The sequence below is a fragment of the Mustelus asterias genome, chromosome 5 (genome assembly GCF_964213995.1).
Source record: "Mustelus asterias chromosome 5, sMusAst1.hap1.1, whole genome shotgun sequence".
Taxonomy (NCBI): Eukaryota; Metazoa; Chordata; class Chondrichthyes; order Carcharhiniformes; family Triakidae; genus Mustelus; species Mustelus asterias.
Window position 1 is genome coordinate 95,038,785 of NC_135805.1, and position 21,332 is coordinate 95,060,116.

Sequence of the window (21,332 nt, forward strand, 5' to 3'; positions counted from 1 at the left end):
TCTGAATGGAGGGCTGTGACAAGTGGTGTTCCTAATGGATCAGTGCTGGGACCTTTGCTGTTTGTAATATATATATAAATGATTTGGAGGAAAACGTAACTGGATTGATTAGCAAGTTTGCAGACGACACAAAGGTTGGTGGATTTGCGGATAGCGATGAGGACCATCAGAGGATACAGCAGGATATAGATCAGTTGGAGACTTGGGCGGAGAGATGGCAGATGGAGTTTAATCCGGACAAATGTGAGGTAATACATTTTGGAAGGTCTAATACAGATAGGAAATATACAGTAAATGGCAGAACCCTTAGGAATATTGATAGGCAAAGGAATCTGGGTGTACAGGTACACAGGTCACTGAAAGTGGCAATGCAGGTGGAGAAGGTAGTCAAGAAGACATACGGCATGCTTGCCTTCATTGGCCGGGGTATTGGGTTTAAAAATTGGCAAGTCATGTTGCAGCTTTATAGAACCTTAGTGAGGCTGCACTTGGAATATAGTGTTCAATTCTGGTCGCCACACTACCAGAAGTATGTGGAGGCTTTGGCGAGGGTACAGAAAAGATTTACCAGGACATTGCCTGGTATGGAGGGCATTAGCTATGAGGAGAGGTTGGAGAAACTTGGTTTGTTCTCACTGGAGCGACAGAGGTTGAGGGGAGACCTGATAGAAGTCTACAAGATTATGAGAGGCATGGACAGAGTGGATAGTCAGAAGCTTTTTCCCAGGGTGGAAGAGTCAATTACTAGGGGGCACAGGTTTAAGGTGCGAGGGGCAAGTTTTAAAAGAGATGTACGAGGCAGATTTTTTACACAGAGTGGTGGGTGCCTGGAACTCGTTGCCAGGGGTGGTAGTGGAAGTGGATACGGTAGTGACCTTTAAGGGGCATCTTGACAAGTACATGAATGAGATGGGAACAGAGGGATATGGTCCCCGGAAGCGTATGGGGTTTTAGTTAAGATGGGCAGCATGGTCGGTGCAGGCTTGGAGGGCCGAAGGGCCTGTTCCTGTGCTGTAATTTTCTTTGTTCTTTGTTCAAATCCTGCACTCACCTGATGAAGGGACAGCGCTACGAAAGCTCGTGCTACCAAATAAACCTGTTGGACTTTAACCTGGTGTTGTGAGACTATTTACTGTGCCTACCCCAGTCCAATGCTGGCAACTCTACATCAACAGCCAATGTTCTCATTCGCTGCTGATTCACTGAGTAAAGGAGGAATCTGGAATCAGTCTTTCCTTAATATAGGTTTCGTCACATAACCCAGAGGAAACTTGTTCAGACTCCCTTTTCCTTCCCCCAACCTCACACAAGTAGAAACCGCTTCTCCAAGAATAATGCCCTCACCTTTGCCCGATTAGTAACAGCTGCTCTCACTTACAACTAGAACATGCACTTCATTGTAACAGGATTGCAACATTAACAGATTCCATCCTCACTTTTATGAGAAAAAAAACAAGTGCATATTTACAAGCAAAATTTAAAAAAAGCTGAACAGGAATAAATTGTACACTCTCAAGACTCACAATGAGTTGCTCCTCTTCTCAGACATCCAGTAACTTCTTGCTGGCAGCGCTCATTTTGGTAAAACAATCAGATAATCGATGGCTTGTATCTACCCTTGATTTCCTTTTCCTTCACCGTTTTTTCAGAGTCGCAACATTAATTTTTATCTCTTCTCGTTCACCTACTTTATGGAGTGCACATTAATCACAGAATCTCGACAGTGCAGAAAGAAGCCATCTGGCCTATTGAGTCTGCACCGACTCTAAAACAGCATCCCACCCAGGCCCTCCTTTCTGCCCTATCCACATAAATTTGCACATTTTACCATGGCTAATTCACCTACGCATCTTTAGCCACGTTAAATTGCCCCTTAGTGTCCAATGCACCGAACCTGCACATCTTTGCACTGTGGGAAGAAACCAGAGCACCCTGAGGAAACCCATAGAAACACAGGGAGAACATGCAAACTCCACACAGTCACCCAAGGATGGAATTGAACCTGAGATCCCGGTGCTGTGAGGTAGCAGGGCTAACTACTGTACCACCATGCTACCCTCACAAAGATAACAATTGTCTATATAACATTCTATTGGTATGGTTTCTTCTCCCTGATATAGAATTTCCCCTAATATCTTTTCTTAAAAAGAATACCATGTCAAATGCCTCAACAAATGCAAGAGTCACAAGCAGCCAGGAGATTTTTTTATTCTTCTTATTTTCTTGGCTTCCCAAGCCAAGGGGTAACATTTCCACTTTCTCCCATAAGAGATATTATTAAATTGGCTGCGCTCGAAAACCCATCATAAATGTATGCATGAGAAGCGATGCTAAAATCAATTTTGTATTCCTACGGTTACCCAAAGATGGAAATTACAGCACACATTTCTTCATCTTTAAGTTTTTCATATTTTGTTCATCCGCAAAATGTTCTCAACCTTTGGATTTTTCATTATAGTACTCAGTTCTGAGACATCACAACTTGTATTCAGCTTGGTTTGTGTTCCAAAGCAAATCCAATTAGACTTCACAGATGCTCCATCTCAGCTTTTGTGAGACCCTGGCACGATTGAATGTGATAGATAAGATTGATGTAAAGCCCAACCCAATATATTTACAGGCCCCAAAAGCCTGACTCCCAATCTTCAATTCAGTTCTAAAATGTCAGTAACACTATTTTGGATCTCACTACTATCACCTCATAGAAGTCATCAACAAAGATGCCTGAGAATTCCCAAGCATAGTATCAATAAAACATGGCAAAATCTGCCTTCAGTTGGAGACAAACCAACTTTAAAAAAAGCTAATCTAACCAGAAAGTACCATACTCTGGAAACATTGTTCAAACCATAGACAGTCATTTAAGTTCCAAAGTCTTTTTTCTACATCTGGCACCTTCTTAGGAGCTTGGAGGAATACTTCCATCTGGAGGTGATTCCCCTGCAGAAATGCAGCTTTTATGTCTTTTAGCTTGCTAAAATTGCTAAAAGGGCGAAAGAAATGTTCAAAATTACCTTTCCCGCAGTGGGCAAGTCCACTATGACCTCTTTATCTCCGAGGCATTCTTCAAAGCCTACCCTTGGCCTTTTAAGTTCCATCTGGTCGGGCCTTTTCTGTACAAGCCCATCTATGTGATAATGTTGACTGGCCCCTATCTGAGACCTCTGAATGCACACCAAACTCTCTCCATCCAGCTGTCTATTTCTACTTAACCTCCCGTATGGTTTTACCCCCTCATTTATTGGCAGCATGGAGACTTCCGGTTCATCTATTTTGTCAGGATGGTTTTGCATTACCATTCTACTGCGTTGTCTAGTCAGACTCCAACCTCCATTTGCCTGTTGAAGTCTTTCCGCTACTACTGTTAGATCCCTGAGGCCTTTTCCACCATACATGAGCATTTCCTCAACCAGGTTTCATTGCCCGACCCATTACTGTAACTCGAACTATGCTTCCTGGCTTTCCATTCTCATATTCCATTCTCCCAATCCATGGCTGTCACTGCTTGTCCATCATCCTGGACATTCAACCAATTTTTATATTTTCCAGTAGATTTCCATACCAATCCCACTATTGTTGCATCGCTCCAGTTATTAGATCCTTCTGGATAGTATGACATCCAGGAACATACTAAGAACATAAGAACATAAGAAATAGGAGCAGGAGTAGGCCATCTAGCCCCTCGAGCCTGCCCCGCCATTCAATAAGATCATGGCTGATCTGACGTGGATCAGTACCACTTACCCGCTTGATCCCCATAACCCTTAATTCCCTTACCGATCAGGAATCCATCCATCCGCGCTTTAAACATATTCAGCGAGGTAGCCTCCACCACCTCAGTGGGCAGAGAATTCCAGAGATTCACCACCCTCTGGGAGAAGAAGTTCCTCCTCAACTCTGTCTTAAACCGACCCCCCTTTATTTTGAGGCTGTGTCCTCTAGTTTTAACTTCCTTACTAAGTGGAAAGAATCTCTCCGCCTCCACCCTATCCAGCCCCCGCATTATCTTATAAGTCTCCATAAGATCCCCCCTCATCCTTCTAAACTCCAACGAGTACAAACCCAATCTCCTCAGCCTCTCCTCATAATCCAAACCCCTCATCTCCGGTATCAACCTGGTGAACCTTCTCTGCACTCCCTCCAATGCCAATATATCCTTCCTCATATAAGGGGACCAATACTGCACACAGTATTCCAGCTGCGGCCTCACCAATGCCCTGTACAGGTGCATCAAGACATCCCTGCTTTTATATTCTATCCCCTTCGCAATATAGGCCAACATCCCATTTGCCTTCTTGATCACCTGTTGTACCTGCAGACTGGGCTTTTGCGTCTCATGCACAAGGACCCCCAGGTCCCTTTGCACGGTAGCATGTTTTAATTTGTTTCCATTGAGATAGTAATCCCATTTGTTATTATTTCCTCCAAAGTGTATAACCTTTGGGCAGTTGGTCTGTATCACAAAATTGTTATGGCATGGAAGGAGGCCATTTGGCTCATTATGCCTTCACTGGCTCTCCAAACAAGGATCATGGCTTAGCCCTTTCATGGTCATCATGATCAGTTTCTCTCCCAGTGCCTAACCCCTTATGTATCATGTCTTGTCCCTCTGACACTAGCACACAAAATATAGGAGTATGCAATGCACATGGTGCTTCGCCATCCTCAATCATATTGTCATTATCCGAAAATTTATAATTCACTCCAATGACTCAGGAGGAATGGTTTATTGTTTGATTGCCACGTTGCATTATCACTGTTTTCCCCTCACGTCCTATAACTTTCCTTAGGCCTTCTCCATTCTCTATGCCCCTCTTTTTGTTAATTAAAGAGATCACCAGAAATAAAGTCTACCGCAGATGGCTTTATGTGGTGTTGCAACACTCTCTGAATTATTTTGGAAACTTCAGCCCTGATTAGAGCTTTCCTGCCAGCATGTAAAGCATTCAACTGGGCAGAGGAAGCAGAACTAATGATAGATCTTTCTAGAGAAGGGCAAGCAACAGACAACATCAAAGGCAACTTCCAACACCTTCCAATACATTTGCAAAGATTTTTAACATATATGGCTCATGTCAGTGCTGTTTGCAACATGCAAACCAATAGGTCAGCCAGTACCTCTCGCAACATTTCCTCACTTATCATATGATTACCCTCACATGAAACATTGCTGAACAGGTGCTCAGCCATAGTCAGACATGACCATAATATTCAAATTCTTGCTCATGTCTCAAAATTCCTTGTTTACAAATTCTCCATTATCCACCAAAATTTGGTTGATGTTCCGAGTCCAGTACCAACCTATTTGTCCATGATCTTGTCTACACTGGTCTGTTTGTCCTTTTATTTATCACCATGCATAGGCTGAATCTAGTCACTATATTCACTAAGTGGAAGAAAACAACTTTGATTCTTGTCTGGTCTCTTTAGGTTCACAACCACTATTTTATTGAAGTCTCTGGTCTGTGGCAAACTTACAACAGGGTGTATTGGTGTCCTCCAGTACTTGACACTAATGTCACATTCAGTTGTAACTTGCTCAATAAGAGTTTCATATTACCTACCAACTACTCCAGCAACCTACAGCAGAGCTTTTAATTTCCATGACAAATGATGTCCAAAGTGTGTTATTTCCAAATAATTATTTTTCTGTCAGCCAAACTCTTATCAACTGAAGTCAACAATATTGAACCTCTCAATGAGAAATATCTGGTTTCCGTGTTGGTACGCAGCAATGCTCTGATCAAGTGAAATGTAAATCTATGGGCGGGAGTGAACGGCCTCGCTCGGGCGAGGCTCGTAAAATCCCTCCCGAGGCCAACAAAGAATTCCGTTCTGCGAGCCTTGCCTGCCCCGATCCTGGGGTAGATGAGGCGGTAAAATTTCGGCCTATGACTTTCCAAAAAAAGTACCTTGTCATTCTCCATTTCTAATTTCATCTGCACTTTTTTCATTGAGGACTTGCTCAATAATAAAAGGTATCTTACTGGCTTCCACATCAGAACTAATGAAGCGATTTAGCCCAGCTATGTTGCATGGGATCACCACTCTTCTGAAAAACCTCTTCTGTCATCGCCAAATCTAAAGTGGGTGGAGCTTTCATACTCTTTAATCATTTGCTGATCTTCCTTGCCAAGAAATTTTAAGTAGCAAAGCTGAGCCAACCCACCCCACACACTGTAGAGGTGCAGTTGCTAGGCAACACTACACAACTGAAAGAATCAGCGACCGAAACATTCATCACCAGACTCAAGCTTCCAGTAAACAACACAATTCCTTCAGGCTAATCATCCTCATCATTCTCAGCATCGGAACTATCTGTCTCATAAGTTATCTCAAAGACTCAACTTTCGCGCTTCGGGCAATTAATTGCGTAATGCCATTTGGATTCACAATAAAAACACCTGTTAATAATTTCCTTGTGCAGTTCTAGGGTTCAAGCACCTATGGTTTGCCACTTTTTGTCTTGATTCTTAAATTGGCTAAAAGCACAACCCTCTTCAGACCGCCTGTCAGCACCTCTGTCTTTGTACTGATGCCTGTGTCTAGTATTCAATTGTTCTCGAAATTCAACAACCATGGACTCCTCCATTTTTTGCATCACTGCAGGGCTGCCTGTGTTGATCTCTCAGTAACTGGAAATTACTGCTTTCCCAGAAGTTTCTTTAGGAGGTCAGTCATTTGGTCCAAAAGAGTCTTTTCCATGAAACTGAGCCCCCTTCAGTATCAAAAATCTATCTGTGAAATCTGTGCATAAGCCAGCAACTTGAATGCAAGCACTCTTCGGTGGACTGACTGCCTTCTTAAATTTATCAAAAGTTGACCACGCTTTGTAGGTTTCCAATAGATCATCTTTCTGGTAAATCCTATCCATAAATTGTAATAGAAAAGTTAATCTCGCTTCAATATCCAAGTCCCCACATCAGTTCTGAAAATACTTTGCTTCTAATCTAACTTTTCCTGGTAGTCACAAAGGTAAAACTGATATACCTTGCTTCCTCTTGGGTAAAGAGGTAACCTGAGTCCACATTTCCACCTCATTTTTCAGACACCGAAGACAACAGTAGATAATCAAAACTTGACGAATAGCAGTGGACGTCAGCCATTTTGCACCACAGGTTGCTGGGAGCAGTACTTTTGTCAGAAGATAAAGACAAAAATTCCTTACTCAACTACCAGAGCTTGACGTTCATCTTCTGCTAACATGTTCTAGTTCACTCCCCATTCACTGAGTAAAGGAGGAAACTGGAGCCAGTCTTCTCTTAACATAGGTTTATTCACATAATAAGAAGTCTCACAACACCAGGTTAAAGTCCAACGGTTTTATTTGGCAGCAAAAGCCACGAGCTTTCGAAGCGCTGCTCCTTCATCATTTGACTGGAATTTCAGTTCACAAACAGGGCATATAAAGACATAAACTCAATTTACAAAATAATGGTTGGAATGCGAGTCTTTACAGGTAATCAAGTCTTAAAGGTACAGACAATGTGAGTGGACAGAGCACAGGTTAAAGAGATGTGTATTGTCTCCAGACAGGACAGTTCGTGAGATTTTGCAAGCCCAGGCAAGTTGTGGGGGTTACAGATAGTGTGACATGAACCCAAGATCCAGTTGAGGCCGTCCTCATGTGTGCGGAACTTGGCTATCAGTCTCTGCTCAGCGACTCTGCGCTGTCGTGTGTCGTGAAGGCTGCCTTGGAGAACGCTTACCTGAAGATCTGAGGCCGAATGCCCGTGACCGCTGAAGTGTTCCCCAACAGGAAGAGAACACTCTTGCCTGGTGATTGTCGAGTGGTGTTCATTCATCCTTTGTCGCAGCGTCTGCATGGTCTTCCCAATGTTCCATGCCTCGGGACATCTTTTCCTGCAGCGTATCAGGTAGACAACGTTGGCCGAGTTGCAAGTGTATGTACCATGTACTGGTGGATGGTGTTCTCACGTGAGATGATGGCATCCGTGTCGATGATCCGGCATGTCTTGCAGAGGTTGCTGTGGCACGATTGTGTGGTGTTGTGGTCACTGTTCTCCTGAAGGCTGGGTAGTTTGCTGCGGACAATGGTCTGTTTGAGGTTGTGCGGTTGTTTGAAGGCAAGAAGTGGGGGTGTGGGGATGGCCTTGTCGAGATGTTCGTCTTCATCAATGACATGTTGAAGGCTCCGGAGAAGATGTCATAGCTTCTCCACTCTGGGGAAGTACTGGACGACGAGGGGTACTCTGTCGGCCGTGTCCCGTGTTTGTCTTCTGAGGAGGTTGGTACAGTTTTTCGCTGTAACGCTTCGGAACTGTCGATCGACGAGTTGAGCGCCATATCCTGTTCTTATGAACCTTATTCTTATGTCCTCATTCACATAACCCAGAGAACAAGGGCACAGACTCCCTTTTCTTCCCAGCTCCCCCCTCACAGAGGTGGAAATGGCTTCTTACATATAATTAATAATGCCTTACCCTTTCTCCAATCAAGAACAGCTGCTCTTGCTTACTACTAAAGCATACTCTTCATTGTAACAGGATTGCAACATTAACAACCAAACCGTGGTCCTTGAAGACCCACCTAAAAATTAAGTCGTCGAGTCAAGATATGCAGATATGGATCTCTGGGCTCCACATTGACGCAGCAGACTGCTGCTGGTCACCTCTGCCCTCCTGGTTTCTTTCCTCCTACACCCTCAACTCACCTGTGGCTTTGGGCAACTGTTTGAGCCCACTAGTTGTGTTGAAATCTTGGGACCAGTGAGCACCTCGGAGGCTGCAAATGACACCTGAAGCTGGTGCCGACGGATCCATTTGCCATTACAATGGCACTGCTCTTATTCAGTGGTTGCAGTGTGTTTCGCTCCAGGATCATGCCCCAATTCAGACACAAAGGGCGGGATTTTCCAGCCACATTCGCCCCAAAACTGGAAAATCCCATCCGAGGTCAACAGACCTTTCCATGGTCCGCCCCTCACCCACTACAATTCCCGTGGCGGATGGAACAGGAAAATTCGCCCCAAAGGGTTTTTGCCCCATTTCCAGGATGTTTTTTGTTATTGACTTTTTTCAAATTGCAGTTTCAAAACTTAGGCACAATCTCTTTTCCTTTAAGTGAATAACAGAAGCATGTTGATTCAGTACTCGTGGCAACTAGTAAATCTGGGAACGACTAAGATAGCACTGTCATATGTTATTCACTGACTTTGATTACACTGCATCTATGTGTTTGTCCTACTAATGGGGTTAAGGCTCATCTTGCAGATCATCCTCTCAACCTTCCCAAGTTGACCCCATTTAAATCATTCTGGGCCATTTGTTCCTCAGCTACTACTTTTTCCTTTCACTTGAGTAATGTGCCAATGAAGAAGGTAATAAATGGTTCGCTGTTTGCATTTGCCATCTTTATTGCCGAACATGTGTTTCATATATTAACTGAGCCCATTCCTTCTCTCCTTACAATGAACTGCAGCACTGCATCCAGCCAGTTTAGCATTGACTGCCCTGCATGTGCCTTGTACATCTGTGCATAATTATCTTAATCCAGAAGAGGTTTAGGCAAGGTCTTTTCTTCACAAAAATGCTATAAAAGTGCCCTAAGCACATTACACTGTAGGATAGGAGTATGCACAGTAGTGTGTGGAGACAACCCGAAATAAAAATGTATTGCTTCTGGATGAAAACCATGTGGAGATATTTCTCATTCATCATAACTGCAGTTCAATCTCTTAGCCTATGGTGCACAATCCAAACAAAAATATTGCAACAAGGTGTATCCTAGACCTTGGCCAACACCTCTAGACGTCAAAGGTTTAATTGTCAGTAGTAGCAAACTGCTTAACAGTAGGGCAACCCTTCATTGGAGTTTGATGCATTACAGAATTAGACAAGGTACAAGCACTCGGTATCTCCTGGTTTAGTAACACTCCTTTATAGTCTACCTTGGTTCATTGCTTTTTTCAAAAGTGGAGATGTTTCTCTTTGAATACAAGGACTAAAACTGAAATACTCCTTTCTTAATATTGTGCTATGAGTTCCCAGCAAAAGTACTGGGGAATGTGCTGCTGCAGAGAAAACATTCTTTTCAATCCGCTCCACTGTGTACAGACTAACTGCTACTTTATGATCGCTGTAAGCAGGAAATAACAAACATATGGAGCTCGGTAAAGGATGTGAAGACTAAAATAAAATCAAATAATTAAATCCACATAATCGACCACAAGACACCTTGCATGGACTTCAGTTTGCAGCAAATACATGCACATTTCGGTCTCAGCAGGAAGTTCCACAGGGTCCTCCAATAAGCAGTTCAGATTTGGATACTCAATGAACTGATTTACAAAATATTGAGAGGGCTCAAAGTAAATTCCTACCTGAGATAAATGTATCATACATATCATTCTTAGATTATAAATTACTAAACAAAGTACAATTTGAAAGGTGACACCTTCAATTTAAAAAGTCACCTGTAGAAAATTCAGCTGCGAGGCAGTTATATATAAAACCATTCAGGACTAGAAAGCAGACTTATTTTACAAACTTCAGACTATGTAGAGTACCTTCTATCATCTCCATGTCTTCCGGGGGGACACAGTGGCCTGCATGGCTAATGGCCCAGACAGGGTACCTCTGGTTGAGCAGCTTGTATAAGATCTTCATGAAGGGTTGATAGTAACACACTATCCCTGGGTTCCCTGTGAACATACGCAAAAGACAATGGACCTTTTAGAAAAACATTTTTAACTGGAAGAAAATAGGCCTCATGTTCAGTTTTGGAATAAAAAAAACATGCAGCAGAGGAAGAAATTGATGATTGTTTAACCTATTAGAGGTTAGATTTCCTGGAAAATAAATGAGCAAAATATATGGTTTCTGATTTTGAGATAAATGTCCACATATTTATCTTGAATATTATCCAATACAATTGAAGACAGAAGTCTAAAATAAACAAACATGGAATAGACATAATTTCACACTCAAAAACCTCAACAAATGCCTTGCATAACTGCACTTCCAAGTATATCCAACATTTGTAACACAATAGATTAAACACGTGGAATTCTATTTTAAAAAATAGAAGAAATATCGGTCACAAATATACATGGCCTGTTATTTGTTATTTCCACAAAAGTTAAGAAAACATATGCACTTAAAGATAACTCTGAGGAGCAGATTGCACAATATTCACGTTTAGAAATCCATCCCTGAAGGTCATTTCCTTCAAGCAGCAAGTTCCAGAAGCTTCTAATCCACACCACTAGATACAGCAAAAAAATTGACAAAATGACCTAGGTCGTCCACCAAGCGGGCCTTCCTTCAACACCTAAACTTGCACATGAAGAATTGCCACTTGGGTGAAGTGCCAGGAGTGCTATCAATGTATCTTGAATCAACATTTTCAGAAAAGAATAGGAGAAAATGAAAAATATAGCATTAAAATGGATCGAGAAGAATACAGAATTGTCATATTTTGTCACAACTTAAAATGTCAAATAAAAGCAAAATATTGTGGATGCTGGAAATCTGAAATAAAACCAGAAAGTTTCTATAGAAAGGTCATAGGGACTCGAAATGTCAACTCTGCTTCTCTCGCCACAGATGCTGAACTTATCCAGATTTTAAAAAAATTAAAATGTCACGTCCAATTGCAGTTTAATTTAGTAGCTTTTTCCAAATAAAGTAGTGCTGTTAGTCAAGTATTGTGAGCAGTTCTGGTCCCCTTATAGAATCCTACAGTGCAGAAAGAGGTCATTCAGCCCATCAAGTCTGCATCAACCACAATCCCACCCAGGCCCTATCCCCATATCCCTACATATTTACCCACTAACCCCTCTAACCTATGCATCCTGGGACACTAAGGGGCAATTTATCATGGCCAATCAACCTAGCCAGCACATCTTTGGACTGTGGGAGGAAACCGGAGCACCCGGAGGAAACCCACGCAGACACAGGGAGAATGTGCAAATTCCACACAGACAGTGACCCCAGCCGGGATTCGAACCCAGGTCCCTGGAGCTGTGAAGCAGCGGTGCTAACCACTGTGCTACCGTGCCGCCCCTAACCACTGTGCTACCGTGCCGCCCCTAACCACTGTGCTACCGTGCCGCCCCTAACCACTGTGCTACCGTGCCGCCCCTAACCACTGTGCTACCGTGCCGCCCCTAACCACTGTGCTACCGTGCCGCCCCTAACCACTGTGCTACCGTGCCGCCCCTAACCACTGTGCTACCGTGCCGCCCCTAACCACTGTGCTACCGTGTCGCCCCAACCACTGTGCTACCGTGCCGCCCCAACCACTGTGCTACCGTGCCGCCCCTAACCACTGTGCTACCGTGCCGCCCCAACCACTGTGCTACCGTGCCGCCCCTAACCACTGTGCTACCGTGCCGCCCCACTGTGCTACCGTGCCGCCCCACTGTGCTACCGTGCCGCCCCTAACCACTGTGCTACCGTGCCGCCCCTAACCACTGTGCTACCGTGCCGCCCCTAACCACTGTGCTACCGTGCCGCCCCTAACCACTGTGCTACCGTGCCGCCCCTAACCACTGTGCTACCGTGCCGCCCCTAACCACTGTGCTACCGTGCCGCCCCTAACCACTGTGCTACCGTGCCGCCCCTAACCACTGTGCTACCGTGCCGCCCCTAACCACTGTGCTACCGTGCCGCCCCTAACCACTGTGCTACCGTGCCGCCCCTAACCACTGTGCTACCGTGCCGCCCCTAACCACTGTGCTACCGTGCCGCCCCTAACCACTGTGCTACCGTGCCGCCCCAACCACTGTGCTACCGTGCCGCCCCAACCACTGTGCTACCGTGCCGCCCCAACCACTGTGCTACCGTGCCGCCCCAACCACTGTGCTACCGTGCCGCCCCTAACCACTGTGCTACCGTGCCGCCCCAACCACTGTGCTACCGTGCCGCCCTTAACCACTGTGCTACCGTGCCGCCCCTAACCACTGTGCTACCGTGCCGCCCTTAACCACTGTGCTACCGTGCCACCCCTAACCACTGTGCTACCGTGCCGCCCCACTGTGCTACCGTGCCGCCCCAACCACTGTGCTACCGTGCCGCCCCAACCACTGTGCTACCGTGCCGCCCCTAACCACTGTGCTACCGTGCCGCCCCTAACCACTGTGCTACCGTGCCGCCCTTAACCACTGTGCTACCGTGCCACCCCTAACCACTGTGCTACCGTGCCGCCCCACTGTGCTACCGTGCCGCCCCAACCACTGTGCTACCGTGCCGCCCCAACCACTGTGCTACCGTGCCGCCCCTAACCACTGTGCTACCGTGCCGCCCCTAACCACTGTGCTACCGTGCCGCCCTTAACCACTGTGCTACCGTGCCGCCCCTAACCACTGTGCTACCGTGCCGCCCTTAACCACTGTGCTACCGTGCCACCCCTAACCACTGTGCTACCGTGCCGCCCCAACCACTGTGCTACCGTGCCACCCCTAACCACTGTGCTACCGTGCCACCCCTAACCACTGTGCTACCGTGCCACCCCTAACCACTGTGCTACCGTGCCGCCCCTAACCACTGTGCTACCGTGCCGCCCCACTGTGCTACCGTGCCGCCCCAACCACTGTGCTACCGTGCCGCCCCAACCACTGTGCTACCGTGCCGCCCCTAACCACTGTGCTACCGTGCCGCCCCTAACCACTGTGCTACCGTGCCGCCCCAACCACTGTGCTACCGTGCCACCCCTAACCACTGTGCTACCGTGCCACCCCTAACCACTGTGCTACCGTGCCACCCCTAACCACTGTGCTACCGTGCCACCCCTAACCACTGTGCTACCGTGCCACCCCCAACCACTGTGCTACCGTGCCACCCCCAACCACTGTGCTACCGTGCCACCCCTAACCACTGTGCTACCGTGCCGCCCTTAACCACTGTGCTACCGTGCCACCCCTAACCACTGTGCTACCGTGCCGCCCCTAACCACTGTGCTACCGTGCCGCCCTTAACCACTGTGCTACCGTGCCACCCCTTAACCACTGTGCTACCGCGCCGCCCCACTGTGCTACCGTGCCGCCCCAACCACTGTGCTACCGTGCCGCCCCAACCACTGTGCTACCGTGCCGCCCCTAACCACTGTGCTACCGTGCCGCCCCAACCACTGTGCTACCGTGCCGCCCCTAACCACTGTGCTACCGTGCCGCCCCAACCACTGTGCTACCGTGCCGCCCCAACCACTGTGCTACCGTGCCACCCCTAACCACTGTGCTACCGTGCCGCCCCTAACCACTGTGCTACCGTGCCGCCCCAACCACTGTGCTACCGTGCCGCCCCTAACCACTGTGCTACCGTGCCGCCCCAACCACTGTGCTACCGTGCCGCCCCAACCACTGTGCTACCGTGCCACCCCTAACCACTGTGCTACCGTGCCACCCCTAACCACTGTGCTACCGTGCCGCCCCAACCACTGTGCTACCGTGCCGCCCCAACCACTGTGCTACCGTGCCGCCCCTAACCACTGTGCTACCGTGCCGCCCCTAACCACTGTGCTACCGTGCCGCCCCAACCACTGTGCTACCGTGCCGCCCCTAACCACTGTGCTACCGTGCCGCCCCTAACCACTGTGCTACCGTGCCGCCCCACTGTGCTACCGTGCCGCCCCAACCACTGTGCTACCGTGCCGCCCCAACCACTGTGCTACCGTGCCGCCCCTAACCACTGTGCTACCGTGCCGCCCCAACCACTGTGCTACCGTGCCGCCCCTAACCACTGTGCTACCGTGCCGCCCCAACCACTGTGCTACCGTGCCGCCCCAACCACTGTGCTACCGTGCCGCCCCAACCACTGTGCTACCGTGCCACCCCTAACCACTGTGCTACCGTGCCACCCCTAACCACTGTGCTACCGTGCCACCCCTAACCACTGTGCTACCGTGCCGCCCCAACCACTGTGCTACCGTGCCACCCCTAACCACTGTGCTACCGTGCCGCCCCTAACCACTGTGCTACCGTGCTGCCCCTAACCACTGTGCTACCGTGCCACCCCTAACCACTGTGCTACCGTGCCGCCCCAACCACTGTGCTACCGTGCCGCCCCAACCACTGTGCTACCGTGCCACCCCTAACCACTGTGCTACCGTGCCGCCCCAACCACTGTGCTACCGTGCCACCCCTAACCACTGTGCTACCGTGCAGCCCCTAACCACTGTGCTACCGTGCCGCCCCAACCACTGTGCTACCGTGCCGCCCCTAACCACTGTGCTACCGTGCCGCCCCTAACCACTGTGCTACCGTGCCGCCCCTAACCACTGTGCTACCGTGCCACCCCTAACCACTGTGCTACCGTGCCACCCCTAACCACTGTGCTACCGTGCCGCCCTAACCACTGTGCTACCGTGCCGCCCTAACCACTGTGCTACCGTGCCGCCCCAACCACTGTGCTACCGTGCCGCCCTAACCACTGTGCTACCGTGCCGCCCCAACCACTGTGCTACCGTGCCGCCCCAACCACTGTGCTACCGTGCCGCCCCAACCACTGTGCTACCGTGCCGCCCCAACCACTGTGCTACCGTGCCGCCCCTAACCACTGTGCTACCGTGCCACCCCTAACCACTGTGCTACCGTGCCGCCCCTAACCACTGTGCTACCGTGCCGCCCCTAACCACTGTGCTACCGTGCCGCCCCAACCACTGTGCTACCGTGCCGCCCCAACCACTGTGCTACCGTGCCGCCCCTAACCACTGTGCTACCGTGCCGCCCCAACCACTGTGCTACCGTGCCGCCCTAACCACTGTGCTACCGTGCCGCCCCAACCACTGTGCTACCGTGCCGCCCCAACCACTGTGCTACCGTGCCGCCCCTAACCACTGTGCTACCGTGCCGCCCCAACCACTGTGCTACCGTGCCGCCCCAACCACTGTGCTACCGTGCCGCCCCTAACCACTGTGCTACCGTGCCGCCCTAACCACTGTGCTACCGTGCCGCCCCAACCACTGTGCTACCGTGCCACCCCTAACCACTGTGCTACCGTGCCGCCCCAACCACTGTGCTACCGTGCCGCCCCAACCACTGTGCTACCGTGCCGCCCCTAACCACTGTGCTACCGTGCCGCCCCTAACCACTGTGCTACCGTGCCGCCCCTAACCACTGTGCTACCGTGCCGCCCCTAACCACTGTGCTACCGTGCCGCCCCTAACCACTGTGCTACCGTGCCGCCCCCAACCACTGTGCTACCGTGCCGCCCCAACCACTGTGCTACCGTGCCGCCCCTAACCACTGTGCTACCGTGCCGCCCCAACCACTGTGCTACCGTGCCGCCCCTAACCACTGTGCTACCGTGCCGCCCCTAACCACTGTGCTACCATGCCGCCCCAACCACTGTGCTACCGTGCCGCCCCTAACCACTGTGCTACCGTGCCACCCCTAACCACTGTGCTACCGTGCCGCCCCTAACCACTGTGCTACCGTGCCACCCCTAACCACTGTGCTACCGTGCCACCCCTAACCACTGTGCTACCGTGCCGCCCCAACCACTGTGCTACCGTGCCGCCCCAACCACTGTGCTACCGTGCCGCCCCTAACCACTGTGCTACCGTGCCGCCCCTAACCACTGTGCTACCGTGCCACCCCTAACCACTGTGCTACCGTGCCGCCCCAACCACTGTGCTACCGTGCCGCCCCTAACCACTGTGCTACCGTGCCGCCCCTAACCACTGTGCTACCGTGCCGCCCCTAACCACTGTGCTACCGTGCCGCCCTTATTTAAGGAAAGATATTATTTCACTGGAGCCAGTTCAGAGAGGATTCACTAGGATGATCCCTCGAATGGAGGGATTGTCTTATGAGCAAACATTAAACAGGTTGGTATTCTACTCATTGGAAATGAGAAGAATGAGAGGTGATCTCATTGAAACATATAGAATTCTTAAGTGGTTTGACAGGGTAAATGCTAAAAGAATGTTTCCACTCACGAGAGAGTCTAAGATGAGGGTGCAGAGTTTCAGAATAAAGAGGTGCCATGAGATGAGGAGTACTTTCTTCTCCCAGAGAGTTAGGAGTCTTTGAAACTGTTTGCCACAGCGGGCTGAGTCCTTGTACCTATTTAAGGCTGAGATAGATTTTTGATCAGTAAGGGAATCAAGGGTAATGGGGAAAGGACAGGAAAGTGCTCATGAGAATGATCAGATCAGCCATGATTCTACTGAATGGCGGAGCAGACTAGAGGGGCTGAATGGTTTACTCCTGTTCCTATTTCTTATGATCTTATGGTTAAGGCCCATCCTTGGATGCTGTTGCTCAAAAATGTGCCCCATTCCTTATTCCTGAAGAAAAATCAGGGACTAGAATCAGTTACTGTGTACTGGTGAATCTCATTTATTATACTCAATGTACTAGATTCAGCTCACATGCATGAGATAATGTTACTATTTACCAGACCTAGGACACAAGTTCTGAGAGACTGGTCTTAATTCTGCACATTAGCAATGAATAAACAACCTAAAATGAGAACAGAAAGACATCAATAACTACTATTTGACACACACACGGAAAGAGGAGTTCTACAAAATGTTCATCAGTGGATGCTTTATGGTTATGAACAGAATTGATAGGGGAACAAAATTCGGAAGTAAAATCCAAAGTTCAAATCCAATTAACAAATATAGAGGGGCAAAATACTTTGGATACTGGAAATACAAAATAAAAACAAAAAGTTAATGCCGGAAATACTCAGGTACTCGACATGTTTAAGATAAGTTTGCAGCATCTGTTGATCCAATTTTCCAATGTTGAATTATTACCAAATCGAAGAATCAGTATTTGATCATTGCTGAACCTCGACCTCAGGTTTCACCCAAGCCTGAGTATTCCATTTGCTTCCTCGCAAACTTGACACTGGTTTTAAAAATGTTAAAAAATAAAAGCTATAAAATTGACAAGGGCGAGCCACGTGCATATACTGTGGGAAACGTGCACCAGGCAGGCAAACTGTGATTATATTAAAACCGGCAGAGACAAACTAACAAATTACAATAAAAGTGTATAAAGTCATACCGCAAGACCAAAAGATTAGAAGATCAAAAGAAAAAGTGAAATTCAAAAAGGGATATATAGTTAGGGAGAAACCATATTTATGTTTTCCTTGCAGCAGGAGATCAAATTAAACAAAATTGAAGAATGAAATAAAAGGGACGGACAGTGAAAAGCAGCACACTAATGATTTCATTGCTGAAATGACAACAGAAAGACATCAATAACTACAATCTGACACAAGCATGGAAATAGGAGTTCGACAAAATGTTCATCAGTGGGTGCTTCATGGTTATTATGAACAGAATTGATGGAATAAAAAGTCCCTTCCTTCTCTTCAAATCCCTCAATAGTCTCCCCACTCACGAGCTCTGTAACCTCCACCTGCAATGATGTATTTCTTGAATTCTGGTTTCTTGCACAACTCCTGTTTCTTTACCATTGGTGACTGTGTCTTCAGGTACACAGGCCCTAGCCTTTGGAATTCATTCCCTAAACACTTCCATCTTGCTCTCCTCACTAAAACTTACCTTTTTAATCACACCTTTGGTCACCTATGCTAATTTCTCCTTCTTTGGCTCAGTGTCCATTTTTGCCTGATTATACCATGTGATCTTTCCGTATATTAAATCCAGTATATACATACAAGTTGCTGTTGTTCTAGCTCTAAAGATTTCATGGATTTGAGCAGTATGAATTCAATCAAATTGCTCCATTATTTCAAAATTAATGGACAATCACTCTGATGGGCATAAAATCACTGTGATAGAATTGACAATAGTGCTGCAGCAATTGTAAACCATAGAATATTACCAAATCGAAGAATCAGTATTTGATCATTGCCGAACCTCGACCTCAGGTTTCACCCAAGCCTGAGTATTCCATTTGCCTCCAATGCAGAAGGAGATCATTGGCCCATTGGGTCTGTATAGACTCTCCAAAAGAGCACTCATCCAGGCCCACAACCCCACCCTATCCCCATAACCCAGTACATTTAACCTGGCTAATCTACCTATTCTACACATCTTTTGGACATTAAGGGGCAAAATAGCATGCCCAATCTACCTGACCTGCACATCTTTGGACTGTGGGAGGAAACCACAGCATCTGGAGGAAGCCCACACAGACATAGAGAGAATGTGCAAACTGCATACAGTCACCCAAGGCTAAAATCAAACTCGGCTCCCTGGCGCTGTGAGGTATCAGTGCTAAGCACTGTACCAGCATGCTGCAGCAATAGTACTGAAGACTTGTACTCCAGAATTTGCCATGCCCCTAGCCAAGCTGTTCCAGTACAACTACAATACTAGCATCTACCCAGTCGAAAATTGTCCAGGTATGTCCTGTGAACAAGAACAGGACAAAACCAATTGGGTCAATTACCGCTCCATCAGTCTATTCTCAATCATCGGTAAAGTGATGGAAGGCGTCATCAACAGCACTATCAAGTGGCATTTACTCAGCAAAAACCTGCTCAAAGACACTCAGTTTGGGTTTCACCAGGGTCATTCAGCTCCTGACCTCATTACAGCCTTGGTTCAAACATGGACACAAGAGCTGAATTCCAGAGGTGAGGTGAGAGTGACTCCCTTGAGGCAGCACTTGACAGAGTATGGCATCAAGAAGTCCGAGCAAAACTGGAGTCAATGAGAATCAGGGGGAAAACACTCCACTAATTGGAGTCATACATGACACAAAGGAAGATGGTTGTGGTGATTGGAGGTCAATCATCTCAGCTCCATGACATCACTGCAGGAGTTCCTCAGGGTAGTGTCTTAGGCCCAACCATCTTCAGCTGCTTCAAAAATGAATTTCCTTCCATCATAAGATGAGAAGTGGGGATGTTTGCTGATGATTGCATAATGTTCAGTATAGAAACATAGAAAATAGAAGCATGAGTAGGCCATTTGGCCCTTCAAGCCTGCTCCACCATTCATTTTGATCATGGCTGATCATCAAATTCAATGGGGAGGTGATTCTCCCAAAAACATTCTAAGTGTCGAAATTGCGCAAAAACTGGAATATATCACGCTGCTTTTTTCAGCCAGAGTTTCAAAATGAATCGCCCACACTCTGTGCACTGCTGAGTGCACTAGCATAAATCCCGTTGAAAGTCAGAGGGCAGGGCCTATTCCCGCTGAAGAGGCTGGCAGCATAACGTTGAGTTGGCCACTGCGTATGTGCCGATCTGGCAGCGCCGAGATCAGCGCATGTGCAGTGGCCCCGCACTGCCGGCCTCCCGACCACTGGCCAGCCCTGCGACCCTCCCACGGCCGATCACTGGCCTCCCGGATGTGTCTCGGCCAGCCTCGACTGCCCCACCCCCAACCTGCCTTGATCTCTCCCAGCCCCTATCTCCCAATCGCCCCCACCCCCCACCCCACCAGTAGCCCTGACACCCAATCTGCAAATTTGGAGATAATACATTTAATTCCCTCTTCCAAATCATTAATTTATAGTGTGAACAGTTTAAGGTCCTAGCACAGATCTCTCTGGTACCCCTCTCGTCACTGCCTGCCAATCGGAAAAAGGCCCACTTACCCAAATTATTTGATTCTGATCTGCAAACCAGCTTTTGACTACCAGAGCAGGTCAAAAGCTAGGAATCTTGCAGCAAGTAACTCACCTCCTGACTCCCCAAAGCCGAGCCATCATCTACAAGGCACAAGTCAGAAGTGTAATGAAATACTCTCTATTTGCCTGGTTGAGTGCAGCTCCAACAACACTCAAGACGTTTGATACCATCCAGTACAAAGCAGCCCGTTTGATTGCTCCCCCTTTGTCAAACATTCAATCCCTCCACCATCGACGAGCAGTGGCAGCAGTGTGTATCATCTACAAGAGCCATTGCAGGAACTCAGGCAGCACCCTCCAAATCTGCAACCACTACCATCTAGAAGGACAAGAACAGCACCACATGAAGGTTCCCTCCAAGTTATTCACTTCCTGACTTGGAATCCCATGCGTTTCAATTTTACATAGTAGTCTGCCATGTGACACCTTGTCAAAAGCCTTCTGAAAGTCTAAATAAACCATATCCACCGCTTCTCCTTGGTCAACTCTACTAGTTAGATCCTGAAAGAATTCCAATAGATTTGTCAAGCATGACTTCTCCTTTGTAAATCCATGCTGACTTTGTGTGATTACGCCACTGCTTTCCAAATGCTGAGCTATGCAATCCTTGATAATGGACTCTAGCAACTTCCCCAGTACTGATGTCCGGCTCACTGGTCTACAGTTCCCTGTTTTCTCTCTACCTCCCTTTTTGAATAGCGGGCTTACATTGGCTACCTCCAATCTGTCGAAACCAGTCCAGAGTCCAAAGAATTTTGGAAAATGACCACCACTGGATCTACTATCATTCGCGACTCCTTAG

General features: G+C 47.7%; 1 protein-coding gene across 3 annotated transcripts in view; it reads right to left on the reverse strand.

The window, feature by feature from the left end:
• The window catches only part of ldah (lipid droplet associated hydrolase), a 265,023-nt gene that overhangs the window by 127,362 nt on the left and 116,329 nt on the right, over positions 1 to 21,332 (reverse strand). For all 3 annotated transcript variants that reach the window (XM_078213073.1, XM_078213075.1, XM_078213074.1), the window contains exon 3: positions 10,529 to 10,663. In XM_078213073.1, the coding sequence (XP_078069199.1) occupies positions 10,529 to 10,663 (135 nt within the window). The remainder of the gene's footprint in view (positions 1 to 10,528; positions 10,664 to 21,332) is intronic.